Source organism: Phocoena sinus, chromosome 14, assembly GCF_008692025.1.
Source record: "Phocoena sinus isolate mPhoSin1 chromosome 14, mPhoSin1.pri, whole genome shotgun sequence".
Lineage (NCBI taxonomy): Eukaryota > Metazoa > Chordata > Mammalia > Artiodactyla > Phocoenidae > Phocoena > Phocoena sinus.
In genome coordinates this window covers 13,269,583-13,293,976 of record NC_045776.1, presented here as the reverse complement: position 1 = coordinate 13,293,976, position 24,394 = coordinate 13,269,583, and the positions used below count along the sequence as shown (strand labels likewise).

The 24,394-nt window shown below is 33.2% G+C and overlaps 1 protein-coding gene across 7 annotated transcripts in view; it reads left to right on the top strand.

The window, feature by feature from the left end:
- Nucleotides 1-24,394, top strand: part of RELCH (RAB11 binding and LisH domain, coiled-coil and HEAT repeat containing) — a 120,725-nt gene that overhangs the window by 67,023 nt on the left and 29,308 nt on the right. For all 7 annotated transcript variants that reach the window (XR_004345357.1, XM_032602542.1, XM_032602541.1 and 4 more), the window contains 11 exons: nt 588-678; nt 3,400-3,471; nt 7,539-7,679; nt 8,123-8,287; nt 10,485-10,632; nt 14,750-14,906; nt 15,534-15,657; nt 17,473-17,521; nt 19,617-19,696; nt 22,766-22,872; nt 23,866-23,965. Coding sequence is in view for 6 of the 7 variants with exons in the window: in XM_032602542.1 (XP_032458433.1) it covers nt 588-678; nt 3,400-3,471; nt 7,539-7,679; nt 8,123-8,287; nt 10,485-10,632; nt 14,750-14,906; nt 15,534-15,657; nt 17,473-17,521; nt 19,617-19,696; nt 22,766-22,872; nt 23,866-23,965 (1,234 nt within the window). In the remaining variant the exon portion in view is untranslated. The remainder of the gene's footprint in view (nt 1-587; nt 679-3,399; nt 3,472-7,538; nt 7,680-8,122; nt 8,288-10,484; nt 10,633-14,749; nt 14,907-15,533; nt 15,658-17,472; nt 17,522-19,616; nt 19,697-22,765; nt 22,873-23,865; nt 23,966-24,394) is intronic.

Here is a 24,394-nt window from a genome sequence, read left to right as displayed (position 1 = left end):
CGCAATAAGAGAAGCCACCGCAGTGAGAAGCCTGCGCGCCACAACGAAGAGCAGCCCCCACTCGCCACAACTAGAGAAAGCCCACGTGCAGCAACAAAGACCCAATGCAACTAAAAATAAATAAATAAATAAGTTTAAATCAGCTATACTTCAATTAAAAATTTTAAATTTTTTAAATAAAAAAAGAAATATCATTTTACTAATATGACATCGTAGTTTTTAATTATAGAAATACTGGGAAAATAATCACTGATTGTTTTAGTAGCTAGAAACTGAAATTCATTAGAAACTGAAGCTTTAAACATATAATCTCAGAATGTATATGTGGGAAGTTAACTTAGGAGGTTATGAGATTCAGCTTCACACCAGTAGAGAATCCCTTCACAACATCTCTCACAAATGGTTTTGCCACTGCTGGATGGTGGCAGCCTGTCCATTGTGAAAAGTTGAATTTGTACAAAAATATTGTACAAATTGTGCAAAAATATTGTACTTCATGTTAATTAGAGCTGACTCTTTTTAACCCTTTGTCCTAGTTGTGCTTTCTATGCAAATACGAATCTTTATTCATCTGTATTATCTTTCAGGCAAATGATACTGACGGGTTGTGTGGCATTTGCACGTCATGTTGGTCCAACACGTGTAGAAGCTGAACTTTTACCACAGTGTTGGGAACAGGTAAATAACTGTAGTGGGTTTTCCCTAGCTATTGTATTCTAATTTATTATAAATGTTCATATTATCTTTTAAAAATGCTATTAGGAAATATGTGGGATATAAATTATGCTACTGTTTCTATAACCCAGCACAGTGATTTAATAGTCCTTAAGAAAGCTCTGGGTTGCTTTGCTTTATTCGTTCTTCCAACAAATACTTAACACTATTTCCACTGCCAGGTACTGTTGTAGTCACTAGGGATACAGTGGTGGATAAAAGACAATGACATCCTATTGGAGAGGTAAGAGTAAACAAATAAATGAAACGATGTCTAGTAATTTATAAACTATGAAGAAAAAAAAGGTAGGCTAAGGGTTAGAGAGTGATAGGGAGTACTGTTTTAGAAAGGGTGGTCAGAGAAGGAATCTCTGAGAAAGGGGTGTTTAGACAAGAATCTGAATCCAATGAGACAAAATACAAAAATTGCTGAGTTCAAGGATCTGAATCAAGTGAGATACAAAATATGAAAAATATACAAACTAATGAGTTCAAGGGAAAGCAAGAGGTTGTGTGTATGTGTAGGTAGGTAGGTAGATAATAGAAATCGTATCTGTATATATTGTATACTTGTATATATTATAAGTATATACAGAATATAAAGTGTAAACCTTTGATGTAGGAGGTTTATATATATTTATATTTCAACTCACTGTTTACTAACAATACTTCTGGTTTTATGTTGAATTGTAATATTCCAGTCCTCGCTAGAACTCAGAATCTTTGACTTTCTAGATTCCATATTTAGGTCATTAAGTAACTTATTCTTCCATCTTAAAAAGATGGATTTCTTACTTATGAAGACAAATTGCATGGCCTTATTTATACTAGCTTTGTCACTTATTCTTAAGAAAAATTATTAGCCTCTGGAATATCGCTAAAGTTTATGGTCTTTTAGAATTCTGTTCCCATTTTCTTTGAGTATTCATTTTTTTCTTTAGAATTTAGTGGAGTCGTATCTAGATTCATTATTTAAAAGGGAACATTATATATATCCATATTATCTCTGACAATCCATATGTCATCTAGAGATTATAGTGCATACTAATTTAGGGTTAGGCTGTAACCACTGAAAAGTCAAATTAACTTGGAAACAACTTTGAATTTACAATTCTGTACAATTATACATATGTATATGCAATTTTAAAATAGTTTTTTCCATTTTCTTCTTTTAACTTTTATTGAGATGTAATTCAGAGAGCATACAATTCATCTATTTAAACTGTACAATTCAGTGGTTTTTGTAGTCACAGAGCTACACAACCATCACCACAGTCAATTTTAGAAGAATTTTATCACCCCCCAAAGAAACCCCAACCCCTTGAATTGGTTCTTGTACTTAAAGATTGTTTTAGGTATTCTGGGTCCCTTGAATTTCTGTATGAATTTTAAGATCAGCCTGTCAGTTTCTGCAAAGAAGCCAGCTGAAATTTTATAGGGATTGTATTGAATCTGTAGATCAATTTGGAGAATGTTGCCATCCTAATAGCCTTTCAATCCATGAATTTAGGATGTCGTTCCATTTATTTAGGTCTTTTAAAATTTCTTTCAGTAATGTTTTATAGTTCTCAGAATATCACTTATGCACTTTTAAAATTTATTCCTGAGTATTTTATTCTTTTTAATACTATTGTAAATAGAATTTTTTAAACTTTCTGTTTATCACCAATATATAGGAATACAGTTGATTGTTGTGTGTACATTTAATTTTGAGACTCATTTTGCTAGACTAAAGGAAAGTAAAATCGAAGTTTACATATTGCATACTATGACATTCAAACCATTTTGTTTTGAGGTTACTATTTCTGGATTAAATTTTATTCAGAGATGTCAGTTACCATCGTCTCTACCACCACCTCTTCTGTAACCTGAATAAACATGGATATTGGTGATCTATCTAGCCGCCTACCTCCAGTTTGTTGCCCAATAGATTGCTACATAATTTCTTTTCTTAATTTTAGGCATCCAATACATTAATGAATTATGTCACCTTTTCATATGGGAATATGAGAACAGATACACTTCTTTTCCAGTCAAAGAAAGATTTATATTCTATGAAGAAGACATATGGGAACAAAACCCAGTATGTGTCATTTTTTTGTTTTTGTTATTTTTTGTTATGGTTCAGTGTAGTCATTACAATAGCAAAACCCCATCATCTTGCATATGCAAACGGGAATGAATTGACGTCTGCTTACTTTAAAAACAAAATCATAACACCAGTCAAGGGCTCTGGTTAAATCATCGATTAATTTACGTCCTAATCCCTGAGGTAAAAAAAGAGGACGGAGGAATCATTCCTGGCACATATTGTAGACTGTATCAGTAAATATCTAGAAGCTGGGTTTTCCAAATTTAAAAATATACTAATGTTGCTAGGGAAGGAGAAGGTTGCTCCTGACATCCTAAGGACAGCTTAGTCTTGGGCAAGCCCACAATCTCTAGACACCTTGCCATATTTTCATCTTTGCTTTATCTTCTTTCTCTTTAACAGGTAACCCCTGTGACCTCATTTTTTAGGCTCTCCCTGATTCCCTTAATCCTGATCCAGGTATAGGGATCCCCGAAGTGGAAAAGAAAGAAGCTTTATTGCATTCCTAACAGGATTTATGGTGAAAAATAATTCTCTATTGGAGGAAGGGAGGGTATGTTGTTTATGCTTGGTTTATTTATTTTTTACTCTAGATTAATCACAAATACCCAGAAAGAAGATTGCTTGTGGCGGAATCTTGTGGAGCACTGGCACCTTACCTTCCTGTAAGAATTGTAATTTTTTCTTAAAAACCTTTTTCTTCCTTTTGTAACAATAGAGAAACCTTTTTTTCAGGTGTGTAATTATACAGTTGAATCCAAATTCTGTCCTAACAAAGGAAAAAGATGAGCCAAAAAGAGAAGGCTCACATTGACACCATATGGCACTGCAGACAGATAGGTACATTAACCATTGATTTTGCATGAGTATAAATATATTAAACCTCATCAGCAATTCTCGAAGTGTGGTCTGAGGACCCTGGGGGTCCCATGAGATGAAAATTATTTTCATGAGAATATTGAAACATTTTTTGACTTTTTCTCTGTGTTGACATTTACACTCTTAGTGCAAAAGCTGTAATGAGCAACAATGCCAGTGCATTAGCACTGATCAAGGCAGTGACACCCAAATAGACAGATAATGATTGTATTCTTCACTGCCATGCACTCGCAGAAAAAGTCAGTTTCACTTAAAAATAAGCTTGGTGAATCAGTAAAATTATTAATTCTACTAAATTTTGACCCTAAGTATGCATCATTTTAATATTCTGTGTAATAAAATGGAAGATACTCATATCAAGCCCTTTTGCTGCATTCTGAACTATGATGGCTGTTTCAGGAAAAGCACTCGAGTTGTAAGCTAAACCAGTTTTAGTTGACAGACCACTAAAAAAAGCTGTGGTTATTCAAACTTGGGATTTTGACAGACATTTTCATGAAAGTGAATGAAATGGAACCTGTCATTTCAAGGAAAACAAGTAGACAGCATTCATTGCCAGTGATAAAACTGGAACTTCTAAGTGAGAACAAGAATTTTGGAAAACTTGTATTCACCACTGTGAGCTTGACAGCTTCTATTCTCATCAGAAGAGGCTATGAAAATATCTCTCCCTTTTTCAATTATATGTCTGTGTGAGGCCAGATTTTCTCAAATACTTCAACCAAAACAGTACAACACAGTTGAATGCTGAGCAGTTAAGAGGATCTATCTTCTTTTAAGTCAGACATCAATGAGATTCGCACAAAATATAAAACAACACCATTCTTCTCACTAATTTTTTGATTAGTTATTTTCATTAAAATTATAATTTCATTATTCATGTTAACCTTTAATGAGTTTATTGTTTTTAATGATTAATCATTTTTAATTTCTCTTATTTTATTTCTGATATGATAAATGTCAATAGATATTACCCACCCAAACAAAAGCTGTTTGAGGTGCTCATTAATTTTTAAATGACTAAAGGAATCCTGCCACCAAAAGATTGAGAACCACTGCACTGTTGTGCCCCTTTTAGGTATCTTCCCATAGGTCAAGGGCTTAGAAGGGGTAGAGAAATGAGGTGACATCAAAAATTATTTTAATTTAAACAACCATAGTTTAAAGCAGAGCTTGACAAAATACAGCCTGGAACCAAATCTAGTCCACAGCCTATTTTTATAAATAAACTTTTATTGGTACACAAGTACACCCATTTGCTGTGTATTGTCTGTGTCCGCTATCACACTGCAACAGCAGAGCTGAATAGCTGCAACAGAGACTTTTTGGCCACAAAGCCAAGAGTATATACCATCTGGCCCATTATAGAAAGTTTGCTGACATCTGCCTTAAAGGGTCCTTTCTGTAAGATTGTTCTTTTAAAGGGGTACAAAAATTGGAATTGTATAATACAGGAGCTGTTTATGTTGCATTTACTGTTACCTCATAATCTTTGGTGAAGACTGAGAAACCAATAGTCAATTGTCTTTTTAAAAAGTAAAATTTTGGGGCTTCCCTGGTGGCCCAGTGGTTGAGAATCCACCTGCCAATGCAGGGGACACGGGTTCGATCCCTGGTCCAGGAAGATCCCACATGCCGTGGAGCAACAAAGCCCATGCGCCACAACTACCAAGCCTGTGCTCTGGAGCCCGCGAGCCACAACTACTGAGCCCATGTGCTGCAACTACTGAAGCCCACACGTCTAGAGCCTGTGGCCCACAACAGGAGAAGCCACCACATTGAGAAGCCTGCGCACCGCAACAAAGACCCAACACAGCCAAAAATAATAAATAAAATAAATTTTAAAAATAAATAAATAAAAATTTTGGTTTTTTACTCAGAAAAATATAAAGAATAATTCATAGTCTCACTCCCAGTAACATTTTTTTTTATTTTGTTAAAAATAAATTTTCATGCAGTATAGAAAAGAATAAAATGAAAGTCAAAGACTTCCCTGACCCTAATCATTATCCCCAAAGATTACATCTTTGGGTAATGATTTTTAATTAATACTTACAGAGAATAAAAATTTATGCCTGTTACCAGCTTGCATTTTTACATCCTTTAAATTTTTCTTACCCAGAATTAATTACTCTGTGTGTTAAAAGAAGCAAAATACAGAGGTATTAACAGTATGTGAAATTTAAAAATGTACACAAGGGAGTCTTCATTTTTAAATTTCACAAACCATTAATACCTGTGTATCTTGCTGCTTTTAACATTTGCATTTTTTATTTTGACAGTGTTAAATTGCCCCCAACCAAGATAGCACAGATTGTACTCCTGTCAACAGTGCATTGGAGTTCTTATCTTACCATACTTCAACTGGGCATAATCACTTTATTTTTAATGTTTGCCTATCTTTTAAGAGAAAAGTATCTTATTGTTGTGATACATGAATGAGTTTGAGCATCCTATTATTTATTGTTCCAAGACAGAGATGAACATCACATGCTATCAAAGAAGAAGGAAACTGTTCCACACTGCTCCTAGTACTAGAATGCTAAGCTGTATTAATAATGGACTTAATGTTTCCTACATGGACCTCCACTTTCTTGTTCCCCACTGTAACTGGTAACAGTAAAACCTCAGTGTGGTCATGGCTTAAATGGAGTAAAGCATCCTGACTTGTCCTGTGGGTTCCCTTAGCATACTGAAACTAACTGCCACAGTTGACCTCAGGCTAGATCATTGCAAAGCAAATACCCAGCTGAAGTTTACTCACCTCTGTCCTTTTGCCTGTGCTGATATTAACCAAAAAGCCCTTTTAATACACTTTAAAAAAAATTGGGGGGAGCAATTTTAGCCTAAAGGATAAATAAACATGGCTGTACCAAAAGGCATATTCACCAACCTAAATGTAACCAAAATTTGCTAAACTTACATATATTTTTGTCTCTAAAAGTCAAAACAAAAGCTAGGTCATTTAAAAATGTCTTTTAAGACTTTGCTTTGCATACCAGATCACACTGTAAATTTATGAAAATGATCATATCCTTTTATTTTAACTATTATATGTAAAAGTAACTTAAACAAGTTTAAAGAATTTTATAAATTTGTCAACTTATAATAATGGTACAAAAAAAGGGAAGGAAGGGCAAGAATTTGTATAACAGTAACACTTTATTCTAACCTCAGACATTAATTAGGCTAAAACCATGGGGAAAAAATTGTGTGAAATTAAGACACAACAGTGGTTGACATTATATTAAATAGCATCTGAAAATATCAACACAGTTTTTTAAGCACTTTTAAAGTTTACTCTCATGTTTCATCATCCTGTTTTAATATTTTTTCTCAGTTCTTCAGAAAACAGAACACCAGGATTTTATGTTTCCACACTCCTACCCCAGGCAAATGTTTTGCTTACCAGAGTGATTTTTGTAATCCCTCCTATTGTTATGACTGTCAGTGCTCTTATCTGAGTTGTACAGGTAGTGGTAGAAGAGTCATTGTCTGTTTATAGCAGAGCGTTGACTGTTGATTGGCCAAAAGGGCACTGTAAAGGTTTGAGGGATTGACACATATTTAGTAAAAATACAAAAATATGCTGGGAGATGATTAATACCAAGTTCAGGGTAGATGTTATCTTTAGAGAGGGAGTTGGAGGAAGGGGGAGAGGGTGGAGAAGAGTGATATTTCAGCTGTATCTCTAATGTCTTATGTCTTTCAAAAATGAGGACTTGAAGCAAACATAGCAACATGTTAATATATATTTAATCTAGATTTTGAATACATGGATATCTCATTATTTTCTATCCTTTTCTGCTGCTAGTGTAAATAAATAGTAAAACATGTTCCTGTTTATTTTCAGAAAGAAATCCGTAGCTCCTTGGTTCTTTCAATGTTGCAACAGATGTTAATGGAAGATAAGGCAGATTTGGTAAGAGAAGCTGTGATCAAAAGCCTTGGTATCATTATGGGATACATTGATGATCCAGACAAATATCAACAGGTATGTTTTTCAGAACGAATCCCATTTATTTCATTTTAAAATTCCAAATAGTATAATATTCCAAATCTCTGATTCAGATATCCTATAATCTATAGTAGAGATGGCAGACGTGTCAACTTTAACCAGTTGAAGTTGGCTGCCTGGTTTCAGTTCTGCTATTTCAAGGAGGAGATGCTTTGATTCATTTATAGTATCTGACACAGCTTTCTGGCGGTAAATTGGCAACAAGCATGCCATGTTACCACCCTTTCTCTTTGGTTTTCCCATCAACGGATAAATGACATTTTTCTTTAAAGAAATTGGGAAGGATAGGATTATGAATGGTTTTCTTTCTTGCTTAAAATGTCTGCTAAATGTACTACAGTGTATATTTATTACGTATTATTATGTTTTTTAGGTTTTTTTTTTTTTTAATCTACGTTTTGCCTATTTCCTTTTGGCAGGGTTTTGAATTGTTGCTGTCAGCCTTGGGTGACCCTTCAGAAAGAGTAGTTAGTGCAACACATCAAGTATTTTTACCAGCTTATGCTGCCTGGACTACAGAACTTGGAAATTTACAGTCTCATCTTATACCTACATTGCTGAACAAGATTGAAAAACTTCTCAGGGTAAATACTTCCTTTATTTATATAGTTAATAGAAATTTAAAAGGTGTGTTCTAAGGCATCTTGAGAGAATGTTGGGGGAACAAAGACAGAAAGTACCACTTAGTGAACATTCTAATTAACTACCTGTTAAAGATTCTATTGGTCTGGAGCCAAGGGAGATTTGAGGAAGTTTTGCTTGACTGAAGCTAGAGGAGAAAGAGCATGGTCTGCCTTTTTTTAGCTAAAATAGCACCTTTGTGGCACTAACTCGTATACTATTCACAGTGCTACCTCTTCCTAGCCTCTTCTGAAGACTTAAATATTTTATATAAAGTGTCAGCATCAGTTCCCAGAATGCAGAGATAACTAAAATATGAGTCTCTAAAGTTTTCTTATTTATACAGTGTCAAAATGCGTTACCTTTTTTTCACTGCAGTAGTTCACGTCCTGACTTTTTAAAGGGAACTTTCCATTCTTCCCAAGTAAAAGAATTGAAGAAACAATAGAAACTTCTTGTTCTAATTTTTGTATTAAAAGTCTCTTTTAAAGTCTAGAAGAAAAACATTTCTTTAATGCGTATTGATTATGTACCGTTAAGGTAGATACTTTATAAAGTATGTTATTTCATTCTTATAATCATTTGAATTATATTTTGTTTTTTGTGTGGAAACTGAGTGTTTAAGTAATTTGCTCAGGGTCCCAAAGCTGTCACATGACAGAACCAGGATCTGATATCAGTCTCTAAAACCAAACTCTTGCCCTTTTTACCCCCAGATTTTAAAGGCTCTTAACATAATGTATTTTAACTACTCTGTAGATAGTCTTATATGTATACACATGTATTCATTTAATTTAAAAATTGGGCTATTTTTTCTATAAATTTTAAAATGGGTGTTAAAAAAACTATAAATAGACAACTATACTGAAGTACTCCTTTTTATGAAACCTAGGGAATTTTTTTAAGTATTTTTTTTTAATATTTGCATTCCTTCTATCTGAGAATTATCCATACCTGGTTTTTTTGTTTGTTTGTTTTTTTGGGGTTTTATAAAAATTTATTTATTTATTTTTGGCTGCATTGGGTCTTCCTTGCTGCGCGTGAGCTTTTCTCTAGTTGCAGCGAGCCAGGGCTACTCTTTGTGCAGTGCGCAGGCTTCTCATTGTGGTGGCTTCTCTCGTTACGGAGCACAGGCTCTAGGCGTGCGGGCTTCAGTAGTTGCAGCACGCCGGCTCAGTAGTTGTGCCTTGCGGGCTTTAGAGCACAGGCTCTGTAGTTGTGGCACACAGGCTTAATTGCTCCGCGGCATGTGGGAATCTTCCCGGACCAGGGCTCGAACCCATTTCTCCTGCACTGGCAGGCGGATTCTTAACCACTGTACCACCAGGGAAGCCCTGTACCTGTTTTTTTTTTTTAGTTCGATTTCATAACACAGCTAATTCCACATTGTTGCTAAACATAGCTGCAGTATTCAGCACACAAGGTAATTCTTACATGAAGAAATTAACTAATTTAGAACTTGATAGTAAAAAACTAACATATCTGATATTTCTGACACAGTTGTTATTTATAATATAGTAATGACATCTCAAGTGGATTTGAACAGCAATAAATGCTTTCCTCTCTAATGATTCTATTTTTCACTTTAATATTTGGTTTCTGTGTACCATAGTGATCCTTTTACTCTTTTTTTTCCTGTTATCTCTTTCTTTTGTTTTCTTTTGACATTTCTTCTCCTACATTTTATCTATACATTGAATTATTTTAAAGTGCTTCCAATGCTGGCAAATACAGTTGTCACCAAATCTATAAAAGAAGTTAGGAATAGCAAGTACTCCTGCTCGTTTAGCAGTTGAGCGTTTAAAATGATTCCTGTGGCTCACTTTAATTTCTTTAACCTGACTTATAAAATGTCAAAAGATAAGACCCTCTTAAAAGAAAAAACCCTGTAAAAGAAGTTCCATACAAATGAAATGACTGATGTTCATCCTAAAGTTTTCCATACAAAAGATTCTATTACTTCCACAGTGCCTTAGTACTTCACATTTTCTCATACTCAGAGAAATTCAGAAAAGATTCATGGTCATCTCCATTAGGTGTGATGCTTTGAGTCTAACATACACGTCCTTAAATGTCTTATTGTTTGCCACAGAAAGGAAGAACATCATAAATACATAACCTCAGAAGTCTAAAGTTAGCTTTCACCTCCTTATATTTCAGGAAGGAGAGCATGGGCTGGATGAACATAAGCTCCACATGTATCTGTCTGCCTTGCAGTCCTTGATCCCATCTCTCTTTGCATTAGTGCTACAGAACGCACCTTTCTCCAGCAAAGCCAAGCTTCATGGTGAAGTGCCACAGATAGAAGGTACTGAACTTAAATTATGGAAGGAAGATGTAGAATATTAACAGCTTAGCTTTCCAAAGAATTGTTTCTGATTAAAAATGTAAAAGTCACTTTATATGACAGCATAATTACTAAAATGTATTATATGTGTGGAACTGCATGGTCGTAGATTGTATGATATCTGGGGTGAACTATGTGGCTTCATCTTTTATGGATAAGCCTCGTGGTAGTATTTTATAATATTTGTACTTTCTTTCCATTCTTAATCTAGAGGCTTTTATTATAGCCTTTTTTTTCAGTGTTATAAGTCAGAAATAAGCATTTTCTTTCATTAATAGAGCTGAATTAATAGTTACCAGAACCAGTTTATGAAGCTTTTCATTTCCACTTTCTTTATATTTTTTCTTCCCCAGCTATTTCATCTTATTTTCAGTAGGGGAAGGTAAATGTAATTACTCTTTCCTGCTATGTCCTTGATAGGAATATAAGCATATGCAGCACAGTTTCTTTTTTTTCCAAAAAAAGAATATGATTTATTTTCAGAAATACATGAAATTGATAGCAAGAGCCAGTATTTTCTTAGCTCAAAGTCTAGCTAACTAGTAAGTGACCTTTGATCCATGGTACGTGGTAGCCCCACTGCACCTAACCCCCAGGATAAACAGCTATAGACAAATTATTACTATGTATGAGATTCCTTTGCAGCTTTTTCAGATTTGTGAATTAGCCGTGTCTCTTACGGGCTTCTGATAGACAAAAGAATTATAACATTGAGAAAATCAACACACAGTGTTTTTAGAATTATAGTTTTCATGTAAAGTAAACTGGGCTACCTATAATCTTTGGGATATGAAGCAGTGTGTCCAAGAATACACAAAGCACAGCATAAAAATGGTGTATACTGTTAGAATGCCAGTTTTACTTCGAAAATTGAGAATGGATGGGGTAGGGTTAGTTTAATATTTTTTAATGATATTGAGGAGAATGAAAATTCAAACTTTTAAGATAAATCTTCATAAAGCGCTCACAGCTGGCTACTTTAGGTTCTACCCCTTCACTCATTAAGACACTTCATCTGCCTAGGGACTTTCCTGTCTTTCTAATTCCCTCTCTTTTTCTTTCTGTCTTGCTGTATTGTTCTGCTGGGGCCAGCATAACGAAGTACCATAAACTTAGTACTTTAACAGCAGATATTTATTGTTTCACAGTTCTGAAGTGAGCTCTCTAGAAGCCTGAGATCAAGTTGTCAGTAAGTTGGTTCCTTCTGAAGGCTGTGAGGGAAAAGCTGTTTCATGCCTCTCTCCTCGCTTCTGGTGGTTTGCTGGCAATCTCTGGTGTTCTTTGGCTTGTAGATACATCACCCCAGTCTCTGCCTTCACCTTCACATTCTGTTCTCCATGTGTGTGTGTGTGCACGCACATGCACTTGTCTCTGTCCAAATATCCCTTTTATAAGATCAGTTATATTGCATTAGAAGTCCACGCTATTCCAGTATGACTTCATCTTATCTAATTATATCTGCAACAACAATATTTCCAAATAAGGTCACATTCTGAGGTTCTAGGGGTTCGGACTTCAACATATAAATTTTTAAGCGAGACCCACAGTTCAACCCACAGCACTTGCTATCATTCATTCATTTAACAAATAATTCTTAAATGTCACCTATTGCCTGCCAAGCACATGTTAGAGATTAGATAGAAAATTTTCAAAACTACTTTACCATCCTGAACATATTTCTTCTGGTGTTTATGTGACCTTTCCTTGTGATTATGTCTTTATCATGCCAAAAATAATCTTTTAAGTTCTTATTGACTTAATTTGACCCTCTGACTTTTAATAGTAACTGTAAATGTTATTATTCTCACATGTAGGTTATAATACATTTATTATAAATGAGGAAATATTATATCCTTATATATCTATCTATATATATATAGATCTATCTATATATATAGTCTATATATCTATGTCTCTGTGTCTATCTGTATGTACATCTGTATAATTTGGGATACAGTTTATTACAAGTGAAGATTTAATAGTTTTCTCTTACATAATGAAAATTCCAGAGCACTAGCTAATATTTATGTCAGGCACTATTTTAAACACTTGGGATACACTCATAAACAAAACAGACAAATATCTCTGCCATGAAGAGCTTACATTCTAGTGAGAGGGAAATACATTGAAGAGTCATAACAGTTGTTATTTTGCTGGATTTGAATAATTGTGGTTATTTTTTGACAATAAAATACCTATTAAAATGGCGTTCTGGGGACTCTTCTGTATGGTTACAAGTTAGATGCTTAAATTTTTAAAAATCTTTTTAAATAGAATAATGTTTTGAGATCCCTGAACCATTCTGATTGCTTATCTGTTAGAACTGAGTTATCCAAGTAATTGCTTATTTCTTGACATTGTTTTGCTTCTGTTGGACCTAGCTTTAAATCTTTGGACCTCACTTTGCCTGTAATAAATCTTGACATTATCTGATTTACTTTTAACTGTTCCACTATTTTTCAATAATTTGTCAGTATTTTTGAAGGAATAATATATTGATACATTCCATCATAGTATCACAGATTGTGACCAATATGATATAATCCTTTTTGAAATTATCAGATATGCTTCAACAATATAGAAATATGAAGTACAGATATCCCTCACCATCCAAATCTATTTGATTCCTAGGTTGAGATAATGACAACTCAAGCAGAAACCTCAGATAGTATGGGATACCATGTTACCTAAATTCATTTATTTGTTTGTTTGTGTGTGTACTATGATATCAAATAGGAGACTTCAGCTAGCAAGGGATAACCTTTATCTGTACTTAAGATATTGTTAAAAGCCTTGGGCAGCATAGGAGGACGATACCATCTTAATTTTGTCTTTGAGCACTTTTAAAGTTATTGCATGTTTTCTTAAGTTTAATAATTATCATTACACCATTAATATGTTTTGAGAAAATGCTGCATCCTTAATTGTGTCTTTTTAGGGTGTTAACCTCTATGCAGGAGTTGCTAGGCCATTAGGAATTTCTGTTCAACAGTTAATGAGCTGTTGGTAGCATTATTCACTTAACAGCCATCTAAGACCTGTTCTTTAATAACCTGGAATCTAATTATGATCTGTAGAATCATAGATTTCATTGATGTGTTCAAATTTTACAATATGCTAGTGTATATTCATGTTTTATTTACATAATTTTAAAAGTAATTTTTTCAGTTTTTCCTCCAAAACTTTTAAAGTATATACATGAGACTCTGGTTATAATATTTATAATACATTTTTTAATAATAATTTTGCTTTATCTTACTGGTCACTGGTTTTAACACTTTATAGTAACTTAATGTTTATCAAACTATGGAACATTTTTTAAATAAATCATTTAATATTGGAGATTAAATACTTAAGAAGCCTGTTCAGCTCAAGTTTTAATGTATTTTAGGTCATTATTCTCTGGTATTAAACAGGTTTTCCCTGCTGTCAACCTATTAGTTTCTTGCTGCCTGAAGGAAATATTTTATCATAGTTATTAGTTTTTGACATAAACAGTCTGGTGGAATTACAAGTATTTCTATTTTTTTTAAACCAAATTCAAATCCATATTTTAGCTGAGATCTTATTTTGTGGCCAATTTTAATTTAAGTGAAATTTTACTCTTCACTGGCAAGCTCTTTCATTACAATATTCATTTACTAGTTATTTAGTCTCATAAAATCCTAATTTTTGAGATTTGCTAAATTTGTTCACATATGACAAAAATTTACAGTTGATCCTTAAACAACAGGAGTTTGAACTGTACAAGTCCACTTATATGTGAATACTTTTCAATAGTTAATGCTATAGTACTACATGGTCTGTGGTTGGTTGAATTTGTGGATGTGGAAGAACCTCTGATACAGAGGGCTGACTATAAGTTGTAGGCAGATTAACCCCTGATTGTACAGGGATCAACTGTATTTCATTTTTCTCTAAAAATGGTTTAATTAATATATTTTAGTTTTATATTTAAAGTCTATAATAAGCTAAATAAATATTAGGAGGCAGAACCTTACTTTTCTTTTGACAGAATAGCTAACTTTCCAAACTGTCATTTTCTATGTGATTTATTTTTTGCTTCTAATTTTTATAGTGACTAGGTTCCCTCGGCCTATGTCGCCTCTTCAAGATGTGTCTACTATTATTGGAAGTCGTGAGCAATTGGCAGTACTGCTACAACTTTATGATTACCAGCTGGAACACGAGGGTACAACAGGCTGGGAGAGTTTACTATGGGTTGTCAATCAATTGTAAGTTACCATCTCCGTATTCATTTGGTACATCTCAATCAGTTGAATGAAAGGTAGCTCACTATATTTAGCCTGGGCACTGAGGGACAAAATATAACAAAATATTAAAAAACAAATTGCAAAACATAACTTGGCATCATCTATGGTAAATTTCTTTAGGAGAGGAGATTTATACTACTAGATACGTAGTTATTTATCTACGGAGATGGTGCTGCTGTATTATGTCAGAAGACCTATCTGCTGCCTTATTGTCTACAAGTGGTGATGGATTTTAAACTACATCCAGACTTTTCATTTTTGAGGCTGAAGTGGATGATGCCATGTTAGCCAAGCTCTTGTATGAAATAGCAGCTCCATTGATTTGAGTCTCATTAACTCCATACTTAGAACCCTACCATTAAGATTCCATATATTTTATGGCAATCAGTTAAAATTTATTTTAAGAAATTTATAGAATATAAACTGAAGACTTTGCAAAGGGTTCCAAACAACTCCTTTGCATTCCAATTTTACTAGCTATGAAAAGCAGAACAGAAGATATTGTTAGATTTGCATTGTTTCAGAAATTGGCAAGGAAACAATAATTTATTTGTACCCCTGCCTATTTTTCTTTCCTTTCATATTCAGGTTGCCACAGCTTATAGAAATAGTTGGCAAAATTAATGTTACTTCAACTACCTGTGTCCATGAATTCTCCAGATTTTTCTGGCGCCTTTGCCGGACATTTGGCAAAATTTTTACAAACACTAAGGTAAAAACTTGTATTCCATGTTTTCTTATATGCAAGAGACATAGAAATGTAATGTGTTAATTAATGCTATAGCAGAGTAAATAAAAGCGTGAGCCCTTCCTTTATTCAAATTATCTTTTATTACCTTAGAAAACTGTGATAGGAAAAGAAAATTCTAGTCAGTAATATTCTTCTCTTTATTCATTTTCAGAAGATGATTTAGCCAAAACTTAGTTTGTATCCAGATTTGGTTATAAGATCTACTGACTGTGGATATCTCAAAGCTTTCTAGCATAGGAAGTATCAGCTAGGGGACTCAGCTGTGATTCTTTGAATGTGCTTCTGGTACTTTACCATCTACCACAGATTCAGGAAGCAGCCATTTACTCAGCATGCTTTGGTCAAAACTTCAGGTGATTATAGAATCAAAGCAGCTTGTATAGAATACTTGCTACAAGATATAAGCTCTTGGAATAGAATGGACACTTGAGATAAATGCTACATATTTCAATCACTGTCACATTTGCCTACCTAGGCTATTCTGTAGTTTTAGATATTAAATTGGAATGTCCTTAGGTCCCACTTTCTTCTTCAATCCTGTTAATCCATTTGTCTTCATAGCATATTGTTAAGTCAGTTCTTTAGAGCTCTAATAAAAACATAAAAAGATGTCATTGCTATAATCAAATGTTAATCAAGACATTTAAAGGGTAAAAATTTTGTTTAGCTCTTTACTATTAAACCTGTAGTTACTGAAACATTTAGAGCATGACAGTTTGGTATAGTGGACTGGATGGAATTCGGAAAATGGGTTATGACCCTGTTATGTTTGTATCCTATGATAAATCATTTAATGTATCTGTGCTTAATCTTTCCATGTGTGAAATGAAGAAGTTGCTTCAGTGTCATTTAATTCTATAAGTCTGATTCTGTAGATTAATCTTTTCACAGTGGTCTACATCTCAGTTTAAATTGAATTTGTAAATTAATATGCCTGACCTGTCAATAGGAGGACAAAAACCAGAGCTTGATGTTATTGTAGAAGAAACAAAATCATTTTACATTTTTCACTAACATGTAATTATTAAACAAATATGATTTGATTTTACTGGTAATCACGCTTGGCACAATTTGTTTGACATCTCCAAAAGAAGTAGCTGTTATTTATTTTACTTTTTTTACAAAAAAAATTAGGAGTTCATTTTACCACTTAACAGTAAGTGGTTGACTTCAGTGGCCTGAAATCTGAAATCCAATAATGTTAAAAATAAAAAATTGAAACAAGCATTTGCTTTAACTTAAAATTTTAATTAAATTCTGTACTTGATTTTTAAAGTTAAATTTTGAAGAAGTTAAAGACTAACCTAAGCCAGTGGATATCACATGATGAATATGTTACTTATTGAATACCCTAAATGAATGGAATTTCATTCCTTTTATATACAGCAAATTTTTTCAATAATTCTAATCATATAATATCTGCCTAAATACCCTTTCTAACATCAAGGTCAGTTTTAGGAGGTAGTAATTTCAAGCACTTAAAATCACCTTGGAAATTATTTTAATTTAGTGAAGGAAACTAAAGACCCTTCAGAAAACTTGCTGATGTGAATTGATTCTTTTAAATATTTTATCTCTTAAAGGTGTTGTTTTCAGTAACTTAACTCTTCTTTTTTCCTATGGCTCTTAAGAATTGTTATGTTTTTGACTACTTGAATCAACAATCTATAAAACAAAATAAATAAATAAGTAGTGGTAGTAAACATTTTATTTATTTAACCATTGATTGGTCTCTTGAACTTGAGACTTTCTGGATCTTTTCTTTGGGTTGCTTAGGTAAAACCTCAGTTCCAGGAGATTTTAAGACTGTCTGAAGAAAATATTGGTAAGTTTGTTCATTATTACTTTTAAAAACAATTGAATCTCTTTACTCCAGCAAAATACTTTATTCATTGTATGTAAAGTGTATAAATAAACTAGCAAGTACAATTGAAAAGGAAGATTTATACTACGGAATTCTTGGTTTTACAACTCTGCCACATCTAATATCCTTCCCATGGGGTGGCAGTAAGATTAATCTTTGTCAATTTGACTGTAAATATCTACCTTCACCGTAATCAAATTGACCTAAGGCTGAGCTTCTCAAGCTGAGTACTTGTACCCTTGGAGAGTTGAAGTAGTATATTCGAGATACTGAAAAGGAAAAAATAAAGAGCCTCTAATTCATAATTAGTTACTTAAAACTTTTCAAACTTAAAACAAATTGTAATTGAAGGAATACAAGATACACATATATGTTTTTTAAATGAAACATGAGATTTTAAAGAAACTATAGGCTTTAATGGGCAGCTCCAGCCCCTCTGTTCATAGTTTTTACTTATCTGTCATAAGAAGTGTAGTTGTAGCACCACTGGCCTAAGAACTCCTTTATGTGTGGACCTTATGTCCATGTGTATTTTTCTAATTTCTTAGGAACGAATTGTGAAAAATGTTAGGAACAAAAATGTATAGCCCCCCTGTTTTGTTTTTAAACTTGGTTGATTTTGAATGTATAGGTAATTCTTATCTCAGTCCTACCTTAATGATTTGAATTGAGTCATCTGAAAAACTCCATTTGGGGCTGTCCTCAGAGATAGTTAGAGAATGAATAAATGATTCCCTTTAAGTTTGAAAATGTCGATGAGATTTTCTTTTTGACAAATGCTTCCCAAAGCTTATATTTAATAGCTTTCTAAAGGGTTAATGCTTGGAATACCTAATAGTTAGTATTATCTCTTTAGTTAATTATTAATTCTGATGATAAATTGGTGAAGAATATTTATATATTTTTGGAAACTGATAGGTTTTAGAATTATTAGTTAGCTGTGAATATTTAACTGTTCGTATAGGAAGTGATTATTGTATATAATCACTGTATATACAGTCTGTATCTGTGAATTCAACTTAAGCTTATGTTCCTAGCCTCAGATTTACCTCTCAGCTACCATAGTCACAGTCAACCAACATCAGTACTCCCCAAAAGAAAAAGTTACCCTTACCAAGAGAATAAACAAACCTCAAATACGAATTGATAGGAAAATGGAACTTTCTTTTTTGCTGAAAATTCTTTCAGGACCGTTAAATACATTTTTTCAAATCAATTTCTTTATGTACTACTTTCTGAAAAGAATTTAAAACCATATTAAAAATAGATAAAAAGTAATTTTAAAAAGTTTGAGTACATAAAAGTAAATGTAAAGCACTTAAAACAGTGCCTAAAAATCAATAAGTGAGAGCTGTGGTACTGTAAATAGCAACTGTCATATCACCTCTGGCACATTTTTATTTTTAAATCATCTACGTGTGCTGCATAAGAAAATCTCTTATGTTACAGTAGTCACAGGACACTCACCTGTGATTGGATGCTTTCCCCTCTCCCCATGCTTTACTTAGCCTCCCTACTCCATGAAAATAATCAGGGTTCTGTCTGGCTGAAAATCCCTATACAGGACGCAGGAGGAGCTCTGGAACTAGGCTAGCACTGGAAACTAAATAGTATCTCGTATCTGGAAGCAGCTAAAATGTGTATCTGGCTGCCTCCTTTCAGCTGAGTGCCTTTACATTTTACTGAATGCTGCAAATTGAAAACCTGACAATTTATGAAGACCTGCTTATACGGGCACTTGGGAGAGTGTTAAAGAAAGCTCTGATTTCTGACTGTGCAAATAACAGTAGAGCATCTCATTTTGGTTATTAAAGTTTTTCCCATCTATCAAAACTTTATGCTGATGGCATAATTAAGTTGATGATGGCATATTAAGTTGTATAATATTTTCACAACCACCAGTGGATATGTGTTTTAATCAAAATATTTTTCAAAGTAATAATATTTATTTGTAAGCTTTGTAACCAGTTTTAATTTTAAATATAATTTGTCTTATGACTTTTTGCTTTACATTTAAAGCATACTCAGATTTTTTAAATTGTTTTTGTGATTTTAGATTCCTCAGCAGGAAATGGGGTCCTCACTAAAGCTACTGTCCCTATTTATGCAACAGGAGTCCTTACGTGTTATATTCAGGTAAGGGAAAAATTCTTTTGCTGGAAAATGTAAAGCACTTTCTGTTTAGAAAGATAGCTAATATTATGTATTTTAATGTGCTTATAATTGAAAATGTTACCCATAAGTGAAAACAAAATTTATTTATTCATTTCATTCAATAAATAATTTACAGTGGTGAGCATATTTCAGTAATAGTCTCTGAGGAAAATCTCTGTTGAACAAATAAATTTAGAGATTCTGTGCTTCTTGATATTTTGTTAGAGGTGTTAGATTGCACTTATTTAGTAATTTCTTTGTGTTTCCTGATAATTTTTTCATTAATAAACAACAAAGCACATGTGTTAGGTGAAGCAAACTACAAAATGCTGTAGCACACTATATCATCATTTTTAGTAAGGTATGTTTTAGTAATACTTTATTTTTCTTAATTGTTACTGCATAATAAATTACCCCAAAACGTAAAGGCTTATTATAACTCTTTTATTTGCTCACGATCTTTGCTCAGCTAAGCGTCTCTTCTTGCTGGTAGTTGCTTGTGTTGCTGCATTCACTTGGTTGGTTGGTAGGGGGTTCAGCAAGGATGGCTGAGCTTCAGTCTCCATGTAGTCTTAGGGCCTCTCTCTGTCCTCAGGGCCTGTGGAACAGCAGAGCCAGACTCATTACATGGTGGCTCAGGGCTCCCAAAATTGCAAAATCAGAATCTGCTAGGCTAAAGCGTAGGCTTGGAATTAGCACATCACTACTACTGCATTCTGTTGCTTAAAGTAAGTCACAGGCCCAGCCCAGATTCAAAAAGAGGGAAATAAATGAGAGCATGAACCAGGAGATGTGGTTCATTGGTGGTCACCAATGTAACAGACCACCTCACTCTACTTAACATTGTTTTAAGTAAACATATTATGTTTATTAAGGCACATCAGTCATTTTTAAGTGTGAGGCAGTTCCACCTGTGAGGCGAAGATACGGACTCAAGATAAAGCATTTTTAGGAATTAGAATGTGAGAAGCAAACAGGAAGATCTTTTTTCCCAACTTTACCCGATTAATACCTAATTTCTTTTACCTTTTGTATTCAGAGTAAAGCAGTTCATATTTATTGCACTCTTCTTCCAAAATAGATTTGAACCATCCTATAATATTAAAATATAGTTCTACAGTATCATATGATACCTTGAAACAGAAGCTCCAACTCTGTTAAAGTAGTACAGTATTCTTTTAAACTTTTCTACACTAGTTTCTAAGACTACTCCATAATATGTATACACAGAGAATCCCTGTGTTTAGAATATTTTACGTCATGTAACCTTAACAGATTGTATCTGTTGTTATTCTTAAATTCATGGAGATTAAGTCCTAGCACATATTACGAGGCACAATAGCGTGAATACCATTTTCCTCTTTAATTTTAGAAGCTCTTCCAGCATAATAACAAGTGTGATATCAGTATTTTTCTCTCTCATTTTTAAGCTCTGGCAGTTGGTTAGTACGTTGGTTTTCACCATAAATGGTATTTTAAGGCATAATGAAGTACAAAGTTTGCCTCATGGTAGTCCCTCAGTATAGGTTTGTTGAATAAATGAATAAAGACATGCTTTTTGAGCCACTATATGAAATCCAAATATCTAAAGAGATAAGAACTTTCCTGCTGGTTACAAAATGTGAATTGAGGTGGCTGTCCTAGATTGCCCACACCAGCTGTTAATATTTTTCTTACTAAACCAAATTTTCTGTTAGAGTTAATCACGCCCTGATTGCTTTGGTAAACAAAACCTATTTTGAATCAAATACATGAGTAGTATTAAATTTCAAAACTGAGAAATAGTATTATAGTAAATTTTCAAATCAAAGGAATCCATGCTCATTTAGAAGTATATTTCATAGGTCTCATTTCACACTTGTTTTTTTCAGATTTACAGTTTATCTTCCAAATTTATGGATACTCTGTTTAATATAGTAAGCGACTATAAATGAGTGAGATCTATATTCCAACATAGCTCTGATGCTGGTTTGTCAGTGTCTAAGTTCTTCCCTAAATAGACTGGTGTATTATAAAACTGCTGTGTCCATCCTTTGTTCATGCTGATCATTACTTTTGTCAATCACTTATCTGTACCTCATTCTAAATTAACCTGACCATGTAGAAAAAAGGTAGGTGGTTATCTAGTCTTCCTCATGGATCTATTGATATATACAGAAGCCATTTATTGTTGAGCTAATAAAGACCTAAAGACAAAATACCTGACTCTACATATATTTACTTTCTGATAGAATGTCAGATTCCCTCCCTTACAGATTTAGGTTAATTTAACATACAGTTATTTTTTTAACTTTCCTATTTAGTAGACCTGCTTTTTCTAACGTATTTCTTAATACAGTACTGCGTAAGAAAAAAGAAAGCAATATTTTTTCAGATTATTAAAATAATGGTTTGTAAAAGAAAGATTAAAAGTAAAGATTATTTTTTAGTCAAGGGTGTGACTGTTTTTTAAGAATACAGTGGTCTATATTTCAGCAAGTGTGAAGCTTCTCACCACTAATAATTTCTCAGATATCAATTTTCTACTATTAGGAGGATAACTATTTTAGTGGTTTGTATTTAAGTATTTAGAGCCATAGTTAACGGGAAGTAAAATTGGTAAAATAGATTTTAATAAAAGAATATACCTTGTTATGTTTTAAACCAGAACTATCTAATCAATAGTGCAATGATGTAAGTAATCTGTATCTGAGCTGTCCAGTAAGGTAACCACTAACCACACGAGGCTGTTAAACAACTTAAATTGTAACTAGTGCAACTCAGGAACTGAATCTTTTATTTTACTTCCTTTTTAGTTTAAATATAAGTAACCACATGTGGTGAGTGGCTACCATATTGGACAGCACGGGTCTAAATCTGTGAATCAAGATAGTCTTTGTCCTCACACCATTGTGATCATAGATATGCTTAATAAATATCTTTAATTAAAATGCTCCCAAATTAGGATATTTCCCCCTTATTTGGTAAAATTTTCTAATTATAGTTAGGAAATTACGGTTTTAGTTCTACTTGACTGGGTGGAAATTCATTATCAGTCTTTTTCCTCTGTAGGAAGAAGACCGAAAGCTGTTAATTGGATTCTTAGAAGATGTAATGACCTTGCTTTCATTATCTCATGCTCCTCTTGATAGCCTGAAAGCTTCTTTTGTGGAACTGGGGTAAAAATAATAGCTTATAGTTTTTTAAAAGCTACATAAAGTTTTAAAATTGGATTTATAGAGTACATACTTTTAGTCTAAAAAGATTGGCATACACACCAAATCTCTTGGTTTTGAGACTTAAGATTTTTTTGTTTGTTTTTGGTTTTTCTTATTTGTACATTCTTAATATTTTGTAATCAATGCATTATAATAAAAGAATGAGGGAAAGGATACAGACATATCTTCTTTGAAGCAGCTGGAGAAATAAAGTCAAGTACAGATTTGAAGAAAATTCAGTATCCCAAAACTGGAAAAGGAGCCCCAAGTGAAAGCCAGCTCATTAGGCTCCTTTTTCCATTCCATTTGATTTGCCTAGTCCCTCATAAGCACATCATCTAGCTGCTTAAGTAGTTTTATCTCATTCTTTACTTATGTGTTTATTAATAATACTGTCCCACATTTGGATAGTCTTCACAGCCAACTTACCCTTCCATATAGGTGATTTGAGTTATCCTTATTGATCCTACAAACAACCATATGATGTAAATAGGACAGTATTGTCCCAGATTTTTATAGATGCAGAAATTAAAACCCACAGAGGTTATAACTTACCCATCTGGCTCTTAGTGCAGTGTTTCTTTCTTATAAGTAAAAATTTTATTTTACTTTATTTTTTTATAATTTTAACTTTTATGCTATTAAAGAGTTGAAATATCTGTCATAATTGCAAGTACTTAGAGAAACTAAAAGTATAACTCCTGAATATGCTAAAAGTTTGTAGTTTTATAAGGTGACTTCCTTTTTTAAAGAATCTTAGATGTAACCTATTAAACCATACAAACTAATTCTATATGTTTTGCCAATATTTTTATCATTAATATTCCTCAAAAATGTAGTATTTTTCAATACACCAGTAAGGCAAAATAGACTTTAATGAAAGAATATACCTTTTTATGTTTTAAACCAGAACTATGTGGCTCTCACTTTTAGCATTGATTTTTTTTCTTTCAGTGCAAATCCAGCCTACCATGAGTTATTGTTAACTGTTTTGTGGTATGGTGTTGTCCATACTTCAGCACTTGTGAGATGTACTGCTGCTAGAATGTTTGAGGTATGTAAACAAACGCTTCTATTGGTTCAGATCATAATCATTTTCTTTGGAAGAGGGAGAGGGAATATTTCTTAAAAAGGCAGAGAGGCTTTTCATACTATGGTATGTTGATGTATATTTTATGGCATTGAAGAGTATCTAGTTGTGTACTGTGTGATGGGGCAGAAATTTAGCTTTGGTACATTTCAGATTATTTTCTAGCCTTATTGGTTCCTTGAATGTTATTGTATTATCATTTCCATTTCTCAGAATTTCTTTTAAATCTTATTTTAATTTCCATCCTATGTAAATCTTCCTGGCTATACTTTCTATTTACTGAGGCACACAGCTATTAAAATAAAGTAAAACAATATAAGATATCTTTAAAGTTGTAAAATATAGTTGGATTCATGAGTAAAATATAGTTGGATTCATACTTGCAATTATGGA